At 36.6% G+C, this 27672-nt stretch overlaps 1 protein-coding gene across 4 annotated transcripts in view; it reads right to left on the minus strand.

Annotated features, from left to right (window-relative positions):
• The window catches only part of LOC150039637 (sorting nexin-25-like), a 108751-nt gene that overhangs the window by 51422 nt on the left and 29657 nt on the right, over positions 1-27672 (minus strand). For all 4 annotated transcript variants that reach the window (XM_090327698.1, XM_090327700.1, XM_090327697.1 and 1 more), the window contains 4 exons: positions 25954-26038; positions 23098-23314; positions 14971-15143; positions 14667-14853 (listed from right to left, as the gene is read on the minus strand). In XM_090327698.1, coding sequence (XP_090183824.1) covers positions 14667-14853; positions 14971-15143; positions 23098-23314; positions 25954-25975 — 599 coding nt within the window. In that variant the 5' untranslated portion in view covers positions 25976-26038. The remainder of the gene's footprint in view (positions 1-14666; positions 14854-14970; positions 15144-23097; positions 23315-25953; positions 26039-27672) is intronic.

Genomic DNA, 27672 nt, shown 5'->3' on the forward strand with positions numbered 1-27672 from the left:
ATTAATGCACCATCTATCTGGCAAATATCATGTAACCCTTCTATTAATTACAATAAAAAATATATGGAAAAAAACATGAGAAGTATGAATGTGTGAGAAGTAATGCACCTACTATCTGGTAAATATAACTGTAATATAATTGTATAACTGTAAATATAATTGTAATACATTACAATAATAGATAAATAAAAAAAATACATGTCCAGTTATTTCAGAGCCTAGTATGGTCTAAAATAGTACCAGAAAAAATGGTGGCTTAGTCTATAATAAAAACATAGGTTTTTTTTTTCCTGTCCATCTAGAAGATGAACCTCTTACCAACATCTTGTGAGTCTTGTTTTCTGTTCCAGTACCAGTGGGAAACTAAACATATGGTAGGCAAAATATTAATGAACTAAATAAACAATACTTAATATCTCTAATACCTAATAGGTACACATAATGTTCTGAACAATTTGCTCTTTTGATGTTCTTAGTGATTCATGTTTTAGAACAAATGAGTCACCAACAGAATTGAAAAAATATACACTGCCTGAATAAAGAGTTAACTTTTACCCTTTTTTCCTTAGCAAATCCATAAAATTATGTAATTCCAGTTAACATTTGTACATTTTACTAAGTGTCATGTTGCTTTTGGATGTTTTAATTTACCTGATCTCATTTAATCCTCATAATTGGTGCTACAATTATCTCCCTATCACAGAGGAGGAAATTAGAATTCAGGAGGATTAAGAAATGCATGTGGGGGCCAGGAGTTTGGCCTAGTGGTTAAAGTGCTTGCCTAGCATGCACAAAGACCCGGGTTCGATTCCTTGGTACCACATACATAGACAAAAGCCGGAAATGGTGCTGAGGCTCAAGTGGTAGAGTGCTAGCCTTGAGAAAGTCCAAGGACAGGGCTCAGGCCCTGAGCTTAAGCCCAGGACTGGCAAAAAAAAAAGAAATGCATGTGATATTCTATTGTTTTGAAGTACTAAAGCCAGAATTGCAACTGAAGTTGCTTGCCTTACAGCTTATGCTATTAACTAATTTTCTACTCTAAAATTTAATATAGGTCAATACTTTATCCTGCCAAAAGCTTTTCAAGGTATATACTCATGGTTAAATGCAGATAATGTTTCCAAACCCACTGCCCTGTACCACTTTCGGCAACTCTGCTTCTAGAGCTTGTGGTACATGTCCATATTTCTAGCTAATGAGAAGGCTATAAAGATTGAGATTGAGGTTCTGATTAATGTAAAGAGACAAGTCCTCAAGACTCTTCAATTAATCAGTTAGTCTTTTCAATTAATCAATTAATCTTCAATTAACCAGTAAAAATCTAGAACGGGAGGTTTGGTTCAAATGGCAGAGATCCTGAATGCTACAGGAAAGCTCAAAGCTTCAAGCTCAAGCCCCAATATCAGCATTGAACAAACAAAAAAAACCCCAAACCTCCAACACATTCTAGGAGTTGGCTGACTCCCCAACTCTGGTCTCTTTTTTTTCATATATTTTATTTTAATTAATAGAAGGGTTACATTATATTCACTAGATAGAAGGTGCATTACTTCACAAACATTGATACCTTTCTCATGTTTTGATCTCCATTTCGCCGGTCTCTTGTTTTTTACTCTCTTGCACACAATCATTATCACTGCCTTATCTGTTAAAATCCCATTTGTCCCTTTTTTAGATATATCATTACTTTTTGTTGTTTCAGAGGTGATATACACATTTCTTTCCTTTTGCTTAGTTATCATCTGCTCCCTCATTCTCTCTCATTCCCTCCCTCCCATCTCTGCCCACGAGTTGCTTGGTTCACTTTCATCAAAGTCCAATGTGGCCAATCGGCCCTGCTGCTGCACAATTCACCCCCTTTCTACTAATTCTGTGCCCTCCCCCACCTTTCCTCACATGTGTACGTGTATACACCACATATGATGTAAATACAGAGCCATCTAAAAACAATAGGACAAATTAAGAAAAAGTCCTTTGTTTCTCTGGATTTCATTCAGTATGTATATTATTTTATATATACACGAAGAGGTGCTTGGGTATTACTATTTGGTGCTTTTCTCTGTCTATCCTTTTATGGTCTCACTGCATAAAATCCTGTCATACTTTGTCATATCCCATTGCATCTTAAATCTAACATCCGCTGATCAAGGAGAACATGTGCCATTTGTCTCTTTGATCTTGGCTGGCCTCATTCAACATGATTTGTTCTGGTTTCATCCATTTTCCTGTTTAATCTGGGTTGTTTCCACATCTTGGCTATTGTGAACAGTGCAGCAATGAACATGGATATACAGGTGTTCTTGTTGTATGCTGATTCATGATGCTCAGGGTTGATGCCTAGGAATGATATGACTGGGTTGTAGGGAATGTCTATGTTTAGTTTTCTGAAAACCTGGAGTGATTGTATTAGTTTACCCATCATTGGTGTCATTCATTTTTTTTCTTTTTTCATATATTTTTATTGTAATTGATAGAAGGGTTACATTATATTCGCCAGATAGAAGGTGCATTACTTCACATACATTGATACCCTTTCTCATGTCTTGGTCCCCATTTCCCTCCCCCCCACCTCCACCCTCATCTTGTTTTCCCCCTTTCCTATCCAATTTCAGATAACCAAATACGCACATATCCAACATATCAGATAACAAAGTGAGATACTGTAACAATATGAGATAACCAAGAGACAGCAAAAGAGATGAGAGATAACATAGTACATTAAGGACAACAATTGCTCGTTATATGGCTTTTGTTTCTATATCCTGGAGGTCCTTTCATTTAGTGTCATACTGTATGGCCTTATGTATCTAGGTTTTGCTCTATTGCAAATCTCTGCTATGAGAGCCCAAGGTTTCTACTGATTATGACAAATGAGGGAAACCATTGAGCCTATGTTCCTTTGAGTCTGGCTTACTTGGTGTCATTCATTTTTTAAACCCTCAACTTATGGCCATCCCTTTCTGAAGCTTTCTTAGGATCTTCTCTCCCATAACAAAATATTTGCTCTACCTGCTTCTGAGTTCTTCACACTCCACTTTGGTCTTAATGCCTTGCTTAAAGCTTAGCTATTTATATCCACATGAGTCTCCTATGCTGGATTATATACAGCATAATCTGAAGAGGATAGAATCTAAGGACCCAGAACCAACATCGTTTACTTACACTATTGTACCGCACTTAAAGATGATTATCAAATTTTTTTAAAAAGGAAAAGAAGTTTATTAAGGTGACAGTTCCAGAGGTTCAAAACTGTGGCAATAGCACCTGCTTGGCTCTGATAAGGGGGTCATTGCAAATGGCATCAAAATGGCTATAGCTCCTATAATATTGACAGGTGGCACCTGTGGAAGGATTAAGGAAAGGTATCAGTTTCCTGTAGAATCATCCTTTCTTTTGGGGGGGGAGGGGGAAGAGGACATGGGGCTTGAACTCTGCCTGGGCACTGTCCTTGAGCTCTTTAGCTCAAGGCTACCACCCTACTCTTGAGCTAAGCTCCACTTCCCGATGATTATCAAATTTTGTTGAAATGACTTTCACTTGATATGTGTGGAAAAGTTGCTTAACAAAATCATACATAATGGGGCCGGGAGTTTGGCCTAGTGGTAGAGTGCTTGCCTAGCATGCACAAAGACATGGGTTCAATTCCTCGGTACCATATACATAGAAAAAAAAAAGCTGGAAGTGGTGCTGAGGCTCGAGTGGTAGAGCTCTAGCCTTGAGAAAGTCCAAGGACAGTGCTCAGGCCCTGAGCCCAAGCCCAGGACTGGCAAAAAAAATAAAATATAATAATTAAAAAACAAAACAAAACAAAACAAAATCATACATAACTTACATCCAAAAGCTGGATAATGCTCTCGGCATTCTTAAGGCTTTCTTTCTTCCAGAGAAGAATATGGCCTTACCAACAATAAATATGGTTGAAGAATTATGAAAACATACTTGTAATATCCCCTTGATCAAAGTACATACACTGTTACTGTGTGTTTTCCAAAATGACAATGTAAAGGCAAGTATTAGGAAATTGCCATAACCCACATGTCACACCAGTTACTTAAGAGGCAAAGGCAGGATCACAGTCCAAGTTGGAAATAGTAGAGATTACAAGTACAATCGTCATGCCCTGCTTATTTATTGAAACAGGGTATTACCAACTTTTCGCCTAGGCTGGCTCCAAGCCATAGTCCTCCCAAATCTCAGCCTCTCGGTGGCTGGGATTGCTAGTGTGAACCACCATACTTGGATTAAACCCTAAAAAAGATTTAAAGCATGTCTTAAGAGTTGTCATAGGCTAGGGAAAATGTTTTAATTAAAGTGACTTCATTAAGGATGTTTACAGCCAGTTGAGCCAACGATATTTCTCATATCCATGGTACTCAAAGGGTCTGCTATGTAATGAAAAACCCACACCACAGTACTTCACTCTCATCAAGATGAGCCTATGTTCAAAACCTATCCCTAACATAGAGTGTGCCAACCTAAGAAAATGACTAAAGTTTTCTAAATGTCAACAGTTCTTATATGCAAACACAGTAATGATAGCAGTATTTTCCCTCACAGAGTTGACATGCAGATTTACATAATACTTTAAAAATATTTAGCCCAAAGATTTACAGAGTCTTCTCTGAAGAAGAAATAAGAATAACCTATAGATACATGAAGAAATGCTCAACATCTCTGGCCATAAAAGAAATGCAAATCAAAACAACTCTAAAATTCCACCTCACTCCAGTTAGAATGGCCAGGATCAAGAAATCTAATAACAACAGATGCTGGAGGGGATGAGACCAGGAGGGATCACTACTACACTGTTGGTGGAAGGGCAAACTCGTTCAATTACTATGGGAAGTAGTATAGCAGTTCCTCAAAAGACTAAACATAGAACTCCCCTATGATCCAGAAATTCCACTATTTGGCATTTACTCAATCGTCCAGGACATACTAAATCCCCTCGCACAATGTGTTCATTGCAGCACTATTTACCATAGCAAAGATGCCCTTCAGTTGATGAGTGGATCAACAAGATGTAGTATTTATACACAATGGAATTCTATGCTGCTGTCAGAAAGAATGACATCGCCCCATTTGTAAGGAAATGGAAAGACTTAGAAAAAATCATATTAAGTGAAGTAAGCCAGACTCAAAGAAACATAGGCTCAATGATTTCCCTCAGTTGTCATAACCAGTAGAAACCTTGGGCTCTCCTAGCAGAGATTTACAATAGAACAAAACATAGACTCATAAGGCCATATAGAATGAAGCTAAATGCAAGGACATCCAGGATATAGAAACAAAAGCCATACAATGAGTGACTGTTGTCCTTAATGTACTATGTTATCTCTCATCTCTTTTGCTGTCCCTTGGTTATCTCATATTGTTACAGTATTTCACCTTGTTATTTGATATATTGTATATATGCATATTTGATTATTTGAAGTCAGATAGGGAAGGGAGGAAAACAAGATGAGGAGCTGGGGTGGGGGGAGGGAAATGAGGACCAAGACACGAGCAAGGGTATCAATGTATGTGAAGTAATAAACCATCTATCTGGCAAATATAATGTAACCTTTCTATTAATTACAATAAAAAATATGAAAAAGATATTTGGCCCAGTACTTATACCCACTGTGAAAGCTTAATAAACACTAGTATTATTCTTCTTTACCACGATTGTTGATTTTTTAGATATTATTTCAAGAAATGGTCCATTTGTGTTTGTAAAACAATTACAAATATTGTTAGACCAGTCATACTTTGTCCTGATACCTAAGCCTGACAGGCTTCTGTAGTTTGACAAGCCAGGTTTACCAGGTTTACAACCCTTGCAATGGGCCAGAGGATGCACTCAGAACTACAGGATCCCTCACACAAAGGAAAATATAAAGTAACTTTGGGATGTATAGAATAGTGAAATTTGTATAGAATGCAAATAGATCAGTGATTTTGGTGGGGACAGTATTGAATTTTGAACTCAGGACCTTGCCTTAAGCCATGCCTTCAGGACCTCCTCTTTTTGTGTTTCAGCAGTTTTTCAGATAAAGTGTTGAGTTTTCACCTGAAGCTGGCCTCAAATGTTAATCCTCTTACCTATGCCTCCTACATAATGGGGGCTATGGGGATGAACCTTATCTGTTGAGATGCTTATGTGTTGAGATGGGAGTCTCACTTTTTTTTTAAAAAATCCTTCAACTATGACATTCCTGCTTTCCAGCTCCTGAGAAGCTGGAGTTATATGAGTGCACCAATACATCAGCTACAAAGCAGCATTTTGATAGGCTCAGGGCAGAGCTGTGCAAAAGCTCTGCAAAAGGCTGTGCAACTTGGGTTAGAGGATTATGAGCCACAACCCCCAAACTGCTCATCTGTAGCTTTGCACTGGGTTTATAAATTAAAACTGCTTCTTGATGTGTCAAAGTGATTCAGCTTCCCCAAGAAAAACTAGAATATGTCACTGACCGATATAATTCCAAAGAGCTAATGTTGGATAGCCTAACATTTTAAAGAACTAAGTGTCCTGGTGATCAAGGAAACTCAAATGGAATTCTATGACATTTTATAGCCTTAGTGTACATGTGGGAGGAGACAGTGTTTCCTGAAAACTTTATAGCTGGTGTTAGCGTCTGTTATTCCAGGCTGATAAATAGATGAGCAGACTTTATTTTCCCAGGCTGAGCCAATCTTTATTTCTTCAATCCTTCCTTTAAAGTAGCATATGTTCACTGAAGAAAATGAAAAATATACAAAGTACACTATTCCAAGGTGAACTACGGTTATTAACATTGGGTACAATATCATCTTTCCTTTTTTTCTTTGTGACCATCTTCTACTTTATAATTTACAGTTAATATCACTAGAAGATTCTAATGCTGAGTGAATAACAATATTTATAAATTCACCTTATAAATTTACCAGTCCTTTTAGGCAAACTTTATTGCTCAAAGAAGCATTTTGGTTATTTTTAGTTTGTCTGCATTTACAGTAAAACTGTGAGAAATATTCCTGGAGGAAAAAATTTCTCCCTAAATTAGGATGATTTCCTTAGTAATAATGCATAAACAAGAATGTACATTTCACAGTAGAAATAAGAGTTACAGAAAGGTAGAAATTTATACACCTATGATTAGAACCTGTTATTATCTAGTTCCCATATCCTTGTCCACATTAGGTGTCATTAAATGTTTAATTTCCTCACTGTTATAAATATAATGCATGTTTTACTTCCTATTTTTGTGTACTATTGAGAATAATAAAAAGGTTCCAAACTATCTTTTTATGAGGTATGTTCAATGGTGTTACTTAGGGAGGGTCAGGAGCACAAATGAGAAGTATTTGAAGTTAGGACTGGAGAAATGAGAGGCTCTATTTTCTGTCTGTGGTATGTAAAAGGCAGTGGATTTCACGGAAATGTTGAACTGCCTTTCCTTCTAAATGGACTTGTGTGTGTCATCTGATATGTTCATCTGCCACTCCTGTGCCCTCTGCTGCCTCTCACCAACCAACAGAGGGAAGTGCCTGCTGAAGTCCATACCCTTCCATTTCTTGGAAAATACCAACAACAAAAAAACCTTTTAGTATTTTTTTCATTAGTAGACTCACATTTTACTGCAGTTTTCTAAAAGTAAATGTGTATTATTCATTCCTTTCATGAAATTTGCCAGGATTCTTTTATACATGATGTTTTCCATCTTCTTGTCCCCCACACTGATTTTTCCTGGGCAGTTTATGTGTGCTCAGAGTTCTGACATGATGCATTAGTTTATCTTGAAGTATACTCAATTTCTTCTTTTGCAACTTGATTTTATTATTCATGACTCATACTATTTTCAGAGTATATTCAAAACACTCAATAATCAAATAATTTAAGTTCTCCACCAAAACTGTATAATTATGAGATTTAAAAATACATTAAAATATTGCTTAAAATATTATCTTCATGTACACATGCACCTAAACCAATTTGGAGGTTTAAAATTCCCTTTGTAGGGAGTTTGGCATAGTGGTAGAGTGCTTGCCTAGCATGCATGAAGACCTGGGTTCGATTCCTCAGTACCACATATATAGAAAAGCTGGAAGTGGTGCTGTGGTTCAAGTGGTAGAGATCTAGCCTTGAGAAAGCCTAAGGACAGTGCCCAAGCCCTGAGTTCAAGCCCCAGGATTGGCAAAAAAAAATATTCCTTTTATAAAGAGAAGTATCTAGCAAATTCCTTCAGTAACCTGCTCCATCCTATCATCTGGATATAAAATGATTCCCAAGGTTCCTGTGTTAAAGTCTTAGACACCAGCTGGTAGGACTCTTAACAGATGATTGGATCATTTTTAATGGGTTTACTCATTGATGAGTTCATGTTGAGTGGATATTCAAAAGGTTGGCTACTTGGTAGGATTATGCCTTTGAAGTATGCATCATTTCCCTGCCTCTTTGTTTCTTTCTGCTTCCAGTCTGCTATTAGGTGAGGAGCTTTGCTGCACCACAAATACAAAGATATTCTTTCCCATGCACAGGCCCAGAAGCAATGGTGCCAACTAATCATAGGCCAAACCTCTGAAATTGTGAGCCAAATAAATTCTTCCTCCTTCCCATTTGTGTCTTCACAAATTTTTTTACAATGATCAAAAACTGACTAAATCAACTAATTAAAAATTCCCCAATGACATGACTTTTGGCATTATAACACCTTTGTACAACTACTTGATAATTTTTCAAATTTCCTCACTGTGAAGGTCAGAGAGGCATTTTTTTTAAAAGTAAATAATTTTCATTAGATATGTCTTACAAATAAGCTGAAGAACTGCACAATAATAGGCATAACAATATTTTCTGGGTCATGATAGGTTCTGCTCATTTACAAAAGGTTCTGTAAGGGCAGAATCTTTCATTTTCTCCTTTACTCTATACTTTGACTCCACTTTATCTTCAAAATAAAGGAATACTCAGTCCTTCATCTAGAATGATTATGTTCAGTTTCACTGATAACTGTTCATTCTGAACTCTAGTTTGCCTTCCTGGACTGTGGTGTCTTCTTCTACCACATGAGCAGTGGATGACCACGTGACAGTAGATCTGTCTAGCTGCACTTTAAAGTCTGCACCAGGCTGGCATTCACATGCTTGGCTCCTGTGCTGTCAGCAACATTGATCACTGTTCCTACCAGAAACCACACAAGAGTCAAACTACTATATCAATCTAACCACTAGATCTTGACTTCCACATCTTAAATGCTAGAAAAGAAAAGAAAGTACCTGTAAAATATAGTGAGATTGTCAATTGTAATTTTATTAAAGCTTAGAAGGCTCCAATATAAAGCTATAGTTAAAAACAACATGGGCTGGGAATGTGACTTAGTGGTAGAGTGCTTGCCTAGCATACATGAAGCCCTGTGTTCAATTCCTCAATACAACATAAACAGAAAAAGCCAGAAGTGGTGGGCTCAGGGACAGAGGCCAGGCCCTCTGAAAAAAAAAACCTAACATAGAATACGACAGAAGCATTTCCAGCTCTATGATTCCCTACTGTGAGAGTACTTCATGTTGACACAGAAAATAATCACACCTTCCTAGAGCTATAAATAATATCTTCAAGGTATTTAAAAAACAGACACACAGGGCAAGTAGTCAGAGTCAAATGACTTATTCCCTTTTAAAATATGCAGCTATCTCCCAAATATGTAGGGGAAAAAAGTAGAAGATTTCATCAGCTGATGAGTCAAACTAAAAGACATTCCCTACCTAAGGCATATTTTCACAAATTTTACTGAGAGCAATTTGAAGATAGCTATTTAAACTAATAAAGTCAGACAGCAGAGTACTCTAATTATACTGTAAAAAGCAAGAGAATAGTTCAGACTATGATTGAAGAAAGTAGCTCCATTAGTGCTGGGAGGATGATAAACCTCAGAAACTTCAGACAAGTATCTAATAAAAAGCAGCTACGACTGTCCCTAACAGTAAACAGACCTGACCCTTGAGTAGAGAACAATTTTTGTCAAATTGTAAGTAACAAGATAATTTACAGATTATCATCTACATTTTGGAACAAAAGAATTAATTTGTTATGATCATTCCTAATAGCCTTTCTAGTTACAACTGTACAAGAAACAGAGAATAAAGGTTCAACCTGAGGTCTGTTTACGTCTAGGATGCTGTAGATAAAGGGGAATAACCCATTAATAAAGATATCCCAGTGCCATGTCCAAGAGAACTGCCTGAAATTCTACCATACAACAAAGCCCAAAGAATGAACTCAGTCAGTTATGCGAAGATGGCTCGGGATATGTAATATTTATAGAAATATTCAGAAGATGACTCTGGATGTGCAGCTATCACTGAGAAAAATGATTTCCATAGTATTTATTCCCAGGGTTGTTTGCCAGTGTTGTTGAGGGAAATATGATTTCATAGTTAATGTCAGTTGCATAGATTCTTTCAAAGCAAAGACTTGGTCAACATCTTGGTACATGAGATTTTTTTAGCCCTTCTAGGGGAAGACATCAGTATATTTTCCAAGACTTAAACAAGGAACTTAGAGTTTACTAAGGGACATCAGTCAGCAGAACTGTCATTGTAATTGGACTCAGTTCCTTTCCAAACTTAATTAAACCTGAAAATGTATTTTCCTTCTATCAGAAATTGATTATTAATCATCAAAGTACCTCCAAGTCTTTCCCCATTGAATGTAAATTCTGCTGGAAATGCAAAACCTAACAGTAAGATGGAAGATACAAATAGGAACATGATATATGGATAAAAAATAATGCAGAAAAGGATTATCCCTTGTCTTCCATCGCTCCTTATTGATGTCAGGTATACTGTGGGAGCATATGGTGGTAGTAGAAAAAAGTTAAGAATTTACTACATTTAATATTACTCCCATTTATTATCGGTCACTGATAATGCTGCTAAAATGCCATAGAAAATAATTTATTCAAAAGAAATACCATGTAACCCTTTTATTAATTACAAGAAAAAATATTTAAAAAAAGACATTCAACTCAAATTGCCCATTAACTGACAACTGGATAAACAATGGTTGTATCTTTATCCAATGACAAATTATTTAGCCAAAAGAAGGACTAAAGGTGCAGATACATACTGTAAAATGAATAGATCATGAAAATATGCTCAGTAAAAGAAATTAGACACAAAGCCTCACACTGCATGAATTCATTTATATGAAATAAATAGAATAGGCAAAGTCAGAGAGATAGGAAGTAAATTAGTGGTTGCTAAGTATAGGGGGAGGGGAAGAATGGGAAGTGACTGCTAATGGATGGATACAGAATTACTTTTGACAGTGATGGAATTATATATAGGTACTGGTTGTACAATGTTTTTTTTTAGTTGTACAATCTTTGGATACACTAAAAACCACGAAGTTCTATACTTTTTTTTTTTTTGCAATAATGGATTTTGAACTCAGGGCCTCATACTTGCTAGACAGGAACTCTACCAAATGAACCACATACTTAGTCTGAATTGCTTATGTTTTTGAATCGAGTTTCATATTTATGTCCAAACTAGCAAGGACCTTGATCCTTCTATTTATGCTATTGGTATAGCTAGAATAACAGCTACATGCCACAACACTGAGCTTTTTATTAACTGACATGGAGTTCTGCCAACTTTTGCTTGGGCTAATTTTGAGCCCCCATTCTCCAATTCTCTACTTCCCAAGTAGTTTAGGATTACAGATATAAGTCACCATATCCATGCTTTTATTTTATTTTTTTATTTTTTTTGCCAGTCCTGGGCTTGAGCTCAGAGCCTGAGCATTGTCCTTGGACTTTCTCAAGGTTAGAGCTCTACCACTTGAGCCTCAGCACCACTTCTGGCTTATTTTCTATGTATCTGGTACCAAGGAATCGAACCCGGGCCTTCGTGCATGCTAGGCAAGCACTTTAACCACTAGGCCAAACTCCCAGCCCCCATATCCATGCTTTTAAACAGTAAGTTGTATATGGCCTGAGGATTACATCTTCATTTCTAAAAAAGGTCCAGTAATGGGGCTTAAACTCAGGAAAAAAAAAAAAGAACCCTTCTGGGCACTGTCCTTGACCTTTCTCAAGGCTAGTGCTCTACCACTTGAGCCACAGAACTACTTCTGGCTTTTTCTGTGTATATGGTAATGAAGGTATTGAACTCAGGACTTCCTGCATGCTAGGCAAGTACTCTACTACTAGGCCAAACTCCCAGCCCAAAAGGGTATTCTTTTAAGTTCTGTAAGTTTATTGTCCCTGAAATTTCTCAGTGCTCAACAGAGAACCTGCATCCTAGAACTCCCTTCCAGTGGGCTATCTTTCAATATGGCCCTATACATGGGGGTAAGAAGAAGTCATCTTTGAGAAGGACTTAAAAGGACTTAAGTGCCCACACCATTTCTATTCCATCACATATTGAGGGAGGAAAGGGAAAATAAATTCTGAATTTCAAGTGCAATCTCTGGTCACTTATGTCAAGTTAAAAGAATCTACAATGTTCCTACTTTTACCAGAAAGCTATTCACTCATCGCAGAGCAAGACATCATGAATTTATCCTTTCAAGGACAGCATTCTCTACTAGAACTAGAAGAGAACTGCAACATGCAAACAAGTCTAAGCATCTGAGTAGCACATTTTTAAGAAAATGAACTAATTATTAATTCTTATCAAGATTCATTCATCTTATAAACACAGGAATAGTGTTCAAATAGAAGATGACAGCTGGTGCTACAAGAACAATAGTTGGCCATTACAATTACTAACAGTTGGCCATTCTGATTTAAAATGAAATCTCTAAGAGCTTTTTGTTAACACCATTAACTATGTTACCAGCAAGCAGTGCTGGAATTCTTTTGGCATACAAAATGATACCTACCCACAAATCTGAGCAGAGTAATGAATACTGATTTACTATAATTGACTACGGTTAGCTAGCATAGACTCTTAAGAGTTAGAAATACAAGCAGACTCCTCATTAAACCAGAAAAAAATGCTTAGAAAATGAGTGCACTTTCTGGGCACAGTGGCTTACACCTGTAATCCTAGCTACTCAGGAGGCTGTGATCTGAGGATTGCAGTTCAAAGCCAGCCCAGAAACTAAAGACCTTGAGACTATGATTTCCAATTAACCACTAGAAAATTGGAAGTAGCACTATGGCTCGAGGAGTAAGGCAATATATAGCCTTAAGCTGAAGAGCTCAGGGACAATGCCCAGGCCCAGAGTCCAAGCCCCATGACTGACAAAAGGAAACAAACAAACAAAATAAGTGCACTGAGAGTTTATGAACACAGATGCTTTCACATCTGTTCCTAAACAAGGTCTTAAGAAGACATTGTAATTCTAGAGTGGTCAGCATATGTTAACTTTGGACACACTACACATAAATCATCTAGAAAATAGGCAGAAAAGTACCAGATAGATGAGTAATGGAATATAGGCTTGAATAGCATCCAACCTTAGAAGAAAAGCTTGGTATGTATTTTAAGGAAAACAGGAAGCATAAGTGTGTCCTTGTAAGAAACATGTTTTGTTTTTGTTTTTGTTTTGGGTCTCACTATGCTGTTCGGCCCATCTTATAATTCACTATATAGCTTAGGCTGACCTCAACTTCCCATCTTGCTGCCTTTCCCTTCAAAGTGATGGAAATGTAGTCACACACCAGTATGCATTGCTCCATGAAGTTATCATTTTTTTAAGTCATGATAAGTAATGATCTACCTGTAAGCCTCAGATGACAAATATGGAATATTGGCTGTTGGGTTCCCTATAAGACACTTCTCAAAATGTAATTTCTAGATCCACATATAATCACAAATCTATAATATATGACTAACATTTACACCACTTAAGATTATGCAAGGAAGGAGAATAAAATCATATCCAGGTACTATACCCCACATAAACATTATACACTTGTGGAACCTAGATTAACAAATAAAACAGTCTATATCAAACAGGAGATGCCGCTTAGTGAATTTTATTATTTATGTTGGAAAATTACACAGCATAAGACACTTTAATGTTAATCCTATTTCAAAGGCAAATATCTTAAGTAATTCGAAGACCCAATTTTAGTTAATATTTTTCCTTTATATCAATGATTTACCAAGTTACTAATAAAAATCAAAACTAACATTTCAGAGTTTTCTTTCTTCCTCAAGTATTTTCATTGGGAAATATTAAAGGTGAAGGGTAAGAAGAAAAATAAGCTTATTAAAAAAAACAAGCTTATTAAATCCACAAACTAAGTAACACTACATAATCATAATGTATATAAAAGGAATACATACTCACTGCTAAAATATCTCCCCTAGATGAGACTCATATTTTCAAGTGTGATTTCTCATAATAATTAGTCAGAAATCTACCATACTTAACTTTTGCATTTTCTAAGAAAAGTAAAAGCCAATATAGTGTTCTAAATTGTAATTAAAAACCATGTCTCCAAGTACTTTTCTAAAGTAAGTATCTGAGCAACTAACAACCAAGGAACTTTCAGGTTCTAATTATTAGAAAAATTAATACTTTGAAAAAAACATCCTAATTCAGTAGTTAAAAAGAAATTGCATAAATTTAGTTAACAAATAGTAACTCTGCTTCTCTCTCTGCTTCTCTGAAAACCATATAGATATCAGCCTACCTGTCCAGGGGGTAATAATTAGTAGGTACTGTGTTGTAATCATAGATCAAGTACCTTAGTTGTTTCAAGAATTCCACATCAGAGTTGCTGTTGATAAGCTTGATGAACTCTTCATAAGAAGGAGCATAGGTGTAGGCTCTCTTGTGGTGCTCATTCATCTGTTCTCTATATTCCAACTGGGCAAGCAGCATTTGGTTAATATAATTTGGATTACTCAGCAACTCTATCACTGGCTTTAAGACTGTGGGAAAGAAGAAAAAAGCTCCACTGGAAAAAATATTTCACTTTAAAGGACCTGTTCTCATATAACTAAAACTATATACTTATCAAATTAGTAGTATTAATTTTGTAAGGCTACCTTTTGCAGTGAGTATTTCTGCAAGCATGATACGTAAGCTGAGAGACTGGGTATCTTTTGATGGAAGGAGACAAAACACCAGAACTCGAGAACACATTTGCAGGAATCTTACTTCATCATTTGGGTTCCTCAAGCATGTATGCAACACAAAAGGCCTTGGCTGTTCCTCATGTCTAAATAAGAAAGGCAAAAGAAGGAAAATTTCTAGAAGCAATTCAGTATTTCAAATAGGAACCCACTAATTTTAACTCTATCACCTTCCCAACAATATCAATAATCAACAATTTTCTTAGAAAAATCTGGAAAACCTATGCTGGGATACGTGCAAATATTTAGCCTTTTAGAACTTGGTAACTATCTTACATAGCATCAAGAACCAGAGGTAACTCCAAATTCTAAAAACAATCCCCCAAAATTCAGCTGGGCCACTTTAAAATTTTCTAGGTGTCTTCTTAGGTATGTATAATCTTCAACTTTTCCAAAGGAAACACACACACACACACACCATAAACCAGTATCATTAAGTACCTCTCTTGACTAGGGTGTAATGGGCTAAATAAATCTATGTGTTATTTTTAGTGAAGAGAAGAAACATAATTTGATGCTATAAATTGCCTTTTGTGAGGCTCCCAGGTCGTTTTCCAACATTAGCCATGGACTTCTCTGTAAATACTGACTCCCTCCTAGGACCAATTAATTTGAGAGATCTGAGTGAAAGGAGAACAAAGAATTGTCTAGATTTTTCTTTCCCATAGTATCTTGAGAGCAATCAAGAAAACAGTGGGAATCTGGGTATAATGTCTAATGCCTGTAATCCTAGCTACTCAGGAGGCTGAGATCTGGGAATCACAGTTCAAAGCTAGTCCAAGCAGGAAAGACCATGAGACTCTTATTTCCAAATAACCACCAGAAAACTGGAAATGGTGCTGTGACTCAAGGGGTAGTGTGGTAAACTTGAGCTGAAGAGCTTAGGGATAATGCCCAAGACCAGAGTTCAAGTCCCACAACCAATCAAAAGAGAAAAAAAGAAGGCCAGGAATTTGGCCTAGTGGTAGAGTGCTTGCCTAGCATGGATGAAGACCCAGGTTCATTCCTAGGTACCACATATGTAGAAAAAAGCCAGAAGTGGTGCTGAGGCTCAAGTGGTAGAGCTCTAGCCTTGAGAAAAGTCTAAGGACTGGCAACAAAGAAAAAAAAAGAAAAGAAAAGAAAAGAAAAGAAAAAGAAAACAGTGGGAAACTAATTTTTATAAGAACTCGTGATCAATACTGACATAATATAAGCAGAAAAGAAGAAACATACTAGATATCACATAGGAAATGAAACTAATAAGAAAATGCATGTTGGTGTTCTTATGACAAATGTCCCTCAGAAGATAAATGTGACTTTTTTGCTCTGTAGATGGAAGACTTCAGAATATGCACCTTAACAAAAGAAAAATTTCCTCTTTGTCTTTTATAGCATTGTAGAGAAAATATACTCCAATATGCCAAAAAGCACACAAAGAACTTTTAAGAGTAGACATTTATTCATACACTGACATTTGTTGATTTTTTAAAATGTTATCTTAAAAGATAATGTTATTTTAAAGGATAGCTGCCAATAGAGTTGGTATTTGAATACAGTAACAATAAGCTACAATTCCTTAGTCATGACAAGCACCCTTGAAGGTCATTCCTTACTGTAAAATATCTATTTAGCTATTAATTATTGGAGGCCGTTAGCTAAAGGAAAATCCACTTTCTCAAAGGGCACACTGCCTTGTTTCTATACCAGTGGGAGAGATATTTTAAAAAGTGGAGCAACCACAGAATTCCATAATTCCTCTCTCTCATGGAACTGACATAGAAAAAAATCTGAATGAGTCAGAGGCCCTGAGAGTTGGTCAAACTTCCTAGAAAGGTTTCCCTTATATCTCTATATGAACTCTGAGCAGAACATTCTTATGTTGACCTTTTGTAAGTAGACATAAGTATAGCTTCAGATGACAAGAAAAAAAAACATGAAGATCATGAATCTTGCTAACTTTCTAGCAGACTACAGCTTTCATTTTTGCAGCATCCTTCTTCAGCATGGAACAATCATCTGTTTACTATAATTCCTACTATTTACCTTTGGGTTCTATTCCTTAAGTGAGAAAATGGATACTAACCTTTTATAAATTTCATCTGTACTATATTACTTACTCCAAACTACAAAAAGTAGTTTTCATCATCATTGTGTTATAGGGAAAATTAAATTTTCTTTAATTGTCAGGATAATGCATAAAAAGGGAAAACTGAGTTCTTAATGGTTAAGTGAATAAAATCACAATTCAGTCTCTCAAGTTGATTCTATGTAATGCCCTCATCAGATTACAAAAGAAAAAAATGTCAGAGAAGAAAAAGGACAATATACAAATAAAAACATTTTTTAAATTTTTATTATTAAATTTATTGTTATTGTAAAAGTGATATACAGAGTGATTACAATTACATGAATCATCACTTCCATTTCTGAATGTAGTCCACAGCAATTTTGTGTGACTAACACATTAAAAACCAAGAAAACAAATGTGCAAAGAACAGTTAGGTGAGCTTGATGATCAAGACAGGTGTCCTAGTTTTCAGATTGTCTCAGTGCTTCAAACACTCACATGGGTTGACACTTGAACCATACCTCCACATATGGCTTTTTGCTGCTTAAATGAAGATCAATGTCTCTTAGATTTGTCTATCTCAGCTATCTTTAAACCTCATTCCTCAGATATGAGCCTCCTAAGTAACTAGGATTATAGGCATGACCACTAGCACCTAACTGCACATAATTCTGAAGACTGTGTATATATTTTAATGGGAAAATGTTGATATCAAATTTCAGACAAATGAGGAAAATAAAAACATTTTTATCTCAGACAGCATGTCAGTACTTGATTGACCAACAAAACAGAGATTGTAAAGAGATTATGAATTTAAACGTATACTGAATTAAGCTAAGTGATGGTGGCTCACACCTGTAATCCTAGCTACTCAGGAGGCTGAGATCATGGTTCAAAGCCGGCCCAGGCAGGAAAGTTCAGGAGATTCTAATCTCCAATTAAGCATCAGAAAATTGGAAATGGTAGTGTGGCTCAAAGAGGTAGAATGCTAGCCCTGGAAAAAGCAAAAAAAACTCAGCAATACTGCCTAAGCCAAATTCAAGCCCCTTGACCAATCCCCCCGCCGCCCCAAAAAAGAATTAATAGTATAAAAGCAATTGTTTTTAGATTTTCCACCATGCTGAAACAGACAGATGTGTCAAAGGAATGGGAAGCAGAGGTAAGACTTTAATGTGATCTAGATTTGCTTGAACAGAATGATAGGCTAGAAATAACACACAGGCTGACTGGAAAGCTGCCTAACTGTCGGCCAAAGGATATGTTGCTTTTATTAAAGCAATTCATTACTTTTTGTCTGATAGTGGCCAATTCAATTGGACTTTCTCAAGCTACCAGAGTCATTTGTAAGCCAGTGGAGACCTGTCTACCAGTGGAAATATCTAGGACAAAACAAAACAAAACAAAACAAAAAAACCTGTTAAATAAAACAAAACCTTGTTTACCTGGAGCAAGCTGATACGAAAACAACAACCAAACCTAGATTCATTTTCTGCCAGTCTTGATATTTGATTTGTACATTATGATACACAGATAATATTAGTTATCCATAGCAATCATCTATATACAAAATACCAGTAACCTAGTGCACGTTTCCAAATATCTATAACCCCAGAGAATAGTAATATGCTTTTACCCCTATATTTTGTTCTTTATTCTTTATTTTTTAAATCATCAAACATTATCTAGGAATAGCCTAGATAACAGTAAAGTCTACCCTTGATGTAAAACAACAACAACAACAAAAAAAAACCCGGGACCGGGAGTTTGGCCTAGTGGTTAAAGTGCTTGCCTAGCATGCATGAAGACCCGGGTTCGATTCCTCGGTACCACATACATAGAAAAAAGCCGGAAGTGGTGCTGAGGCTCAAGTGGTAGAGCTCTAGCCTTGAGAAAGCCCAAGGACAGTGCTCAGGCCCTGAGCTCAAGCCCAGGACTGGCAAAAAAAAACCCTAAAAGCCCCCAAAAATGGATCTTCTAACATGGAATCCATTCTACTTCTATTATTCTGCTGCTTTAATTACAACTTATCTTTGTATTACCATCAAAAGCAACTAACTTCAGAAACTGATTAATGTCCTAATGATAATTTCTCATGTTGAAATTCATTAATTCATTGCACTTGCATAAGTGCAATGTACTAGGTTCAATCTCCACTACCAAAAAAAAAGATTAAAAAAAATAGGAGGAGGGAAAGTGAGAGAAAAACATGAGAAGGGTATCAAGGTTCAAGATGTAATGTATCCACTAACTGAAGAATGTAACTGTAAACCCTCTATACATTACCTAACGATAAAATACAATTTTTTTAAAAAGAAAAAAATGGGTAATGATAAGGACCCTAAATGTCTCTATGCACTTCTCCTCACTTAAACCCATCATTCTTTTAACTAGAATAAATAGTGATTTAAAATAAAAACAATGTCTTCTATTGGATTACTGGAAAGTACGTTAAAATGACTTTCAATCAGTAATAATCAGGCAAAACTAAGGAAGTTATATATTAAGTACCACAGCAAATTAGTAGGTGCACCAAGTGACTGGCCAATATGTCACTTCTATTGCTTTTCTCACTTCCCTCTTATTTTCATTACATACCAGTTTTCAAAAGGTAGCCCAGAGATTTTTATCTCCAGGATCCTTCTGGGAATCTGTGAAGTTAGAAATGTAATTCTTAGTAACATAAAAGGTCATTTGTCTTTCACTGTCTTTCTCACAAGTGTAATGGAAGTATTCACTACCTGTGTTATGTGTGAAGACATCATTGCTTGAATAGCAAATGGAAGTATACAGTATACTCTTAAACTTTACAAATGCCTTGGTTTTATGATGTTTAGCAACTTCCCCGTAGGGGAAAAAATACTGATTTGAAGTATTTGCCCTTTTCACAATGTAAACAGCAGATTTCATTAGAGCTGGAAAGAGATATGTATATTTAGTTCTCAAGTGCCAGTAAAAGCAGTATAACATGACACACAAACAAAATGCTTTTAAGACTGTAAGGGATCCAGGGATCAAAAAAGTACTCAACTCAATAGTTTTAAGATTGTAGAGGGATCCAGAGATCAAAAAATCTGAGAACCACTGCTCTGTAGTAAAGTCTTCCAAACCAGAAGTCATTATGACCAGGAAGTAATAAGATAAAACTAAGTCTCAGACTGAACTTTTTTTTCCAGTGGGGCTTCAGCTCAGGGCCTAAATACTGTCCTTGGACTTTTTCAAGGCTAGATAGAACTCTATCACTTGAGCCACAGCACCATTTCCATCTTTTTTTCTATGTATGTAGTACCTAGGAATCGAACCCAGCTCTTTGTGCATGCTAGGCAAGCACTCTACCACTAGGCAAAACACCTGGCCCCTCAGACTCCTTTTTTTCTTTTTTTGGCCAGTCCTGGGGCTTGAACTCAGAGCTTGAGCATTGTCCTTGGGCTTTCTCAAGGCTAGCTCTCTACCTCTTGAGGCATAGCACCACTTCCAGCCTTTTTCTGTGTATGTGGCATTAAGGAATCAAACCCAGGTGTTGGTGCATTAGCTAGGCAAGCATTCTATCACTAGGCCGTGCTCCTAGCCCCCATCAGATCACCTTTTTTTTTGCCAGTCCTGGGCTTGAGCTCAGGGCCTGAGCACAGTCCTTGGATTTTCTCAAAGCTAGAGCTCTGCCACTTGAGCCTCAGCACCACTTCCGGCTTTTTTCTATGTATGTGGTACCGAGGAATCAAACCCGGGTCTTCATGCATGTTAGGCAAGCACTCTACCATTAGGCCAAACTACCGGCCATCAGACGGCATCTTTAAAAAATATTTCTTAAGAAGTCAAAGCTATGGGGCCAGGAGCATAGCCTAGTGGTAGAGTATTTGCTTCACATGCACAAAGTCCTGGGTTCGATTCCTCAGTACTACATACATAGAAAAAGCTGCAAGTATCCACAGACAGTGCCCAAGCACTGAGTTCAAGCCCCAGGACTGGCCAAAAAAAAAAGTCAAAGCTAGAGCTGGAAATTTGGCCTAGTGGTAGAGTGCTTGCCTAGCATGTACGAAGACCCAAGTTTGATTCCTCAGTATCACATACATAGAAAAAGCCAGAGGTGATGCTGTGGCTCAAGTGGTAGAGTTTTAGCCTTAAGAAAGTCCAAGGATAATGCTCAGGACCTGAGTTTAAGCCCCAGGCTGGGAAAAATAAAAAATTTTTAAAAATCAAAGCTATCACAATAAACATTATCTTATGTAGTTGGGTCACTTTGTTTTATCTATTGCCTTATTTTCTGGTGCTAGAAATTGAGCCTAGGACCTTACACATGGCACAAGCACTCTACCACTTAGCTTTATCCTTAGCAACTTAAAATGTATATCTCACTATGTGTCAGTTAAAGTTTGTAAAACACTGGGGCTGGAACTTTGGACTAGTGGTAGAGGGCTTGCCTAGCATGCACAAAGACCCAGGTTCAATTCCTCAGTACCACATACAAAGAAAATGCCAGAAGCGGTGCTATGGCTCAAGTGATAGAGCTCTAGCCTTGAGAAAGTCTAAGGACAGTGCTCAGTCCCTGAGCTCAAGCCCAGGACTGGAAAAAAAAGTTTGTAAAACACTGAAATAGCAAGCTAGAAAACAACTGGTACAATAAGAACACACTGCAAGGATAATGTCACAGGACAGGATAGAGACTATTTTGATAAATTTCTATAAGAGATTCTAGGAAGAGGAGTTACCAACTTCCTTATAAAGCTGTTAATGCTGACTTACCCGGCTGTAGTTTAAATGCTTCAACTTTTCTCTAAAAGTGACAATAGATCATATTTACTACGGGTATTCCCATTCTACTGAACCAAGTCCATATTCATTAGGAAGAAAGCTATTCATTTTAATAAGACTACATTCTATGCACCAGTTATAAGTGCTATAATGCATTTTCCTTGCATTTATTCCAGATAAGAGATGCATTTAAGATCTTATCAACAACACATTTAGGAAAATAAGAATTGGTTTATTAACACAAAAATAGTTTTAAATCTTTCAAAGGCAAGTCTTCATCTAATTGAGACAGACCTTCCCAACTTAATCATGTTAGTGTCTATAAAGCCATATATATATATATATATATATATATATATATTATTTTCACAATGAAACACAATGCAGCAAATTCTCTAATTGGAGCCCACAAACTCTAATATTAAGTATCTTTAAAAATGCAGTTCCAGGGCCAGGAGTTTGGCCTAGTGCTAAGAGTGCTTGCCTACCATGCACAAAGACCAGGGTTTGATTCCTTGGTACCACATACATAGAAAAAAAAGCTGAAAATGGTGCTGAGGCTCAAGTGGTAGAGCTCTAGCCTTGACGAAGTCCAAGGAGAGTACTCAGGCCCTGAACTGAAGCCCCAAGACTGGCAAAAAAAAATTCAGTTCCAGAGCCAGGTGCGGTGTAGCACGCCTGTAAACCTAGCTACTCAGGAGGCTGAGATCTGAGGATCAAGGTTCAAAGGCAGCCCAGGCACTAAAGGACCTGAGACTCTTATCTCCAATTAATCTCTAAAAAAAAGAATAGTGGGGCTTGGCTCAAGAGTAGGGCAGTAGCCTTGAGCTAAAGAGCTCAGGGACAGTGCCCAGGCCCAGAGTTCAAGCCCCATGACCCACCAAAAAAAAATGCAGCTCCAAGGCAGGCATCAATGGCTCACACTTGTAGTCCTAGCTACTCAGGAGGCTGAGATCTGAGGATTGTGGTTCAAAGCCAGCTTGGCCAGGAAGACCATAAGACTCTAATTAACCACCAGAAAACAGGAAGTGGTATTGTGGCTCAACGTGATAGAGCACTAGCCATGATCTGAAGAGCTCAGGGCTACTCTATCAGAGTATCATAATTACTTTCCCTCCAAATGTTTATATTGTCTAGTCTAGAACTAGAAAGAGACAGATTACTCTAGAGGATTACTTTGATCATGACCCTTCACTCAAAGAGAGAACTGAAAATGGATGGGGGCTATTGATGTGATTAGTTACCTGGCATTAGCTGCTTTCAGGTCACAGAAATGAGTGAGCAGAGTACTCACAACATCATTGCAGACAACTTTAACCACATCCACATGACTCAGCCTTTGACGTAGCTGTCTGGCAATTTCCCAAAAGTCTTCCAAGAGCAGATGGTAAAGCTGTCCCTCATCTCTGCTAAGGTTCCCATACCAGGAGAGGATATAATCTCTGTAACTGTAGTCAAACACTATCAGGAATAAACAATGCAATGAGTAAATCACAGATGACAGAATCAAATGCCAAGGCAGCATTTTTACTAGAAACTAGCTGCCTACTGTTTAATATAGTTTAAAATATAAAGAATATAGAAAATTTAAGACAAGACAGGTGATTATTCTTAAATCTTTAAAAAAAATCCTCATCTAACTAAAACTACATGTTCTAGATTTTTATATAATTAAATTTTAAAACAAATATGTGTATATGTACGTATGTCACATATTTACATGCAATACATACACATACATATATGACCACATAAAGTAGTAATGTATTTTCCTACCCTGTGGCGATGTCCCAAGCCTCTCAACCATCACGTAGACAAATGTTATGCCTTCTCTGAGAGTCCTAGATCACAGTACTGAACATTTCTTCCAAATTTATTCTATCCTCAAATGTTTGGCTTCAGCACCTACAGCGAATGGTTGCTCCTATTATCTATTCTTCCTATAGTCTTTATTCTCTTTACTCCCTTACTGGTTAATCCCTTGTTATGTGGTAATGGTTTTTCATATTTACTTTGTCCTGTTTGTTATTTGTTTTCTGTTTTAAAATAAAATCTCAACTAATTTAGGAAGAATGCCACATACCAGCCCCAGATAATCATCTGAGGTATCTCCACCATACACTATAAATGTCTAGGGCCTGGGTCTCCTGGAACAAAACATATCCCTTGATCTACTGATAACAATAAAACATCTATTATTCCATTACTCATTTCCATGATCCTTTATGGAAGATTTTTTCTTTTTTATGTGGACTATTGAACCCAGAGCCAATGAATGTTAAGTATGTGCCACTCTATTTCTAAACTATATTCCCAACCTGGGATTATCAGGTTTTGGTGTGCGTGTGTGTGTGCATGCATGCTCATGTGCTGGAACTTCAACTTGGGTGGCATACTTTTGCTTCATTTTCTTACTGGCACTCTATCCTGAAGTTTAGCTTTTTGCTTGTTTACTGAAGATGGAGACCAGGTTAGTTCTGAACCTTGATCCTCCACATCTCAGCTTCCTGAGAAGGAAGAGTTACAGATATGAGCAACAAGCCCCTCAACATGGAATGATTTTTTGTGTTAATGACTGATCAGTCTATTCATTGAACAACAAAAGTCTAAATATTGCATGCCAATTGGCAAAAAGTAATGAACTAAATGAGATGAATCTAAAAGGGTGAACGAAGACAAGGTCTTTCAGATATAAACTTTGCTTCCTTACTGTCACCATGTAATTCCTGAACAATCTGGCCTCCTCTGGAATAGCCATAAGGAGACCCTAGTAAGAACTACAAAGGCTAAGTGACAGAGCATCTTTCTTGTAAGTATGGACCCTGAGTTTAATCTCCAGTACCCATCCCTCAAAATTATTACACATTAGGTTCTGCTTATCTAAGGCTTATTCCAAAGAACAGGTATCTTCTGTTACCTTATTGTTTTGACCCTTTACATAAGGTAGGATAATTTACTTAAAGGAACAGGTGTCACTGAAATTTAGAACTTTTACTCAAAGGTTAGTTATCCACCTATCATGCCTAAAGTCCTAGGTTTGATCTGCAGCGCAGCAATAACAAACAGCTTTAAAAGCCAATCAGAACTAACAGAAATATACTTACTTTGAAATACACATTGAACAATGCATTTGTTGTTTTGTGATGGTTCAAAACCATCATAAAAAATAGTAAAGGTAATAGTATTCCTAAAACATTCAGATAGAAACTTACAACACAAAGTGTAAGGCAACATCTACAATATTATGAAAAGTACAAAATCAGATAAAGCATTATATTTTCAAGTAAGCACATGCTTAACATTCACTAGGCCTGGGTTCAGTGTTCCATAGAAATACTAAAGGACCATCAAAATGAGCAGATGAACCTAGCATTCAGGAAATGACTGGGCAAAAGGGTAGTACCTTGTAATTACGAAATTAAATTATCTGGTCCATATCTGTGAGATAATTCAGGGTAATCTAGTAAAAATTAGACAATAGAACTAATCAGACTTAATATTAAACAAAATGGAGTCTTAGAAGTCTTTTATCTATCTACATTTCAAGGAAATGTAGCATTAGGAGATATTTAAGGGTCTATGTTCTACTTAAACAGATAATTCATTTATACTATATCTGAAGTTCTTAAATACAGTTTTTACAGTTTAAACTGGTTAACAAATACAGTAATAATAATATGTTTTCATACTTTTCTTAAATGTGCATTAACTTGCAGCATTTGCAGAAAAGTTCTATTTTACAATGAATGATAACACACTTTGGTGGCAAAACCTACATATAAACATGCAAAATTCGTATAGAACTTCATAGACACATGTACCTTAAATTTTATTTAGCTTTTTGAAAAAAACTTTTATCTACTCCAAAAGTAATACATAATCTATGAAAATAGTAAATAATTTTATCTATTTTAAATTTCCTTTAGAAGGTAATTGTGTGTGTATACATGCATGCGTGTGCATGCATATGCACCAGTTTTTAGGCTTGAACAAAGGGCCTGGGCACTGTCCCTGAGCTTTTGTACTCAAGGCTAGTGCTAGATTATTTTCCTTTCAGAACATAAATGAATTGTTTTACACTGCAGTTATATAATCCTTACCTTCTTTCAAAGCTTTATCCATATTATGAGAAATTACTATCCTTCTAGGCTGAACTGACTCTTGTGAGTTTCCACACTCTAGATTCTGAAATGGAAAAAGGGAAAAGGCAGAGTAAATACCAGCAAAAAATAAAATCCAAAGTACAAGACTAAAAAAAGCATTAAGATAAGGACTAATGTTTTTTGTTTTTCTTTTTGTTTTCTGCCAGTCCAAGGGCTTGAACTCGGGGCCTGAGCACTGTCCTTGGGCATTCCCAAGGCTAGCATTCTACCACTTGAGCCACAGCACCAATTCCAGCTTTTTCTGTGTATCTGTTAACAAGGAATCAAACTTTGGGCATGCTAGGCAAGCACTTTACTACTAGGCCACACTTCCAGCCTGAGGACTAATGTTCTTTTGAAAAATAAATTGCTGATTTTAGTTACAATTTTTAGAAAACAGAATTAACAGTTTTTTTTCCTCCAAGATATCAATGCAACATAATGACAAGCATACTAAGTATAGAAACACAAACAAATAGAAAAGTAGGAAAGTATGAAACAGTATCTGTATATATCATGGGAACTCAAGACAAAGAAAAACTTGAACTCAATGAGTAGCCACACACACTATTCAATAAATGATACTGAGAGATAATTTTAGATTAATGTGAGAAAAACATCACAAGCTTACTTATCCTTTATAAATAATTTCAAATTGATTGAAGATGGAAACGTTTTCTTGAACTAAAAAAAAAAAAGGACTAAAATAAAATATGTGAAAAGCTCCAGCCTGGACAGTGGCTCACACCTATAATCTTAGCTACTAAGGAGGCTAAGATCTGAGGATCAAGGTTCAAAGCCAGTTGAGGCACAAAAGGACCTAAGACTCTTATCTCCAATTTAACCTCCAGAAAATGTGAAGTGGGACTTGGCTCAAGGGTAGGGAAGTAGCCTGGAGCTGAAGAGATCAGGGACAGCAGCACCTAGGTCTAGTTCAAGCCCAATGACCCTCCAAAAAGAAAAAAGAAAAAGAAAAGCTGTTAAATCTTGGAATACAGATCTGTTAAGTCTTATAAAGCAAAATAAAGGTACAAAATCCATAGACACACAAAACTATTTAAAATAAAAAAATTCTTACTTGATAAAAGATTCTATAAACAAAATATAAAATATGTGACAGGCTTGGAATTAATTATCAGCAACCTGTAGCAACTAACATTAGAAAAATAACCCAAGAGAAAACCAAGCAAAAAAATTGAAAGGGCAATCATAAAAGATAATGAATATTCAATAAATACATGAAAAAATGCAAGCTTTTTATTAGAGAAATATAAACCCAAGCAATGACATGTTACTAGAGTAACAAATCATTTTCCAATAAAAATACAAGAAATAAAAAGGATACTAACAAAGGAGAAGTTAAATTATTCCTATTTATAGATATGTTCCTATTCTTTTTTTGGGGGGGGGTGTCATAAGGCTTCAACTCTGGCCTCAGCACTGCTGTCCCTGAGCTCTTCATCTTCAGCTCAAGGCTACTGCCCTACCCTTGAGCCATGGTCCCACTTCTAGTGATTAATTGGAGATAAGAATATCATGGCTTTGTATTGCCCAAGCTCATTTGAACCACTATCCTCATATCTCAGCCTCCTAAGTACCTAGGATTACCGGCAAGAGCAACTGTAACCGCTATATGTTCCTATTCTTTTTTTTTTTTGCCAGTCCTGGCCTTGGGCT

Source organism: Megascapheus bottae, unplaced genomic scaffold, assembly GCF_031878675.1.
Source record: "Megascapheus bottae isolate mThoBot1 unplaced genomic scaffold, mThoBot2.hap1 HAP1_SCAFFOLD_154, whole genome shotgun sequence".
Classification (NCBI taxonomy): Eukaryota; Metazoa; Chordata; class Mammalia; order Rodentia; family Geomyidae; genus Megascapheus; species Megascapheus bottae.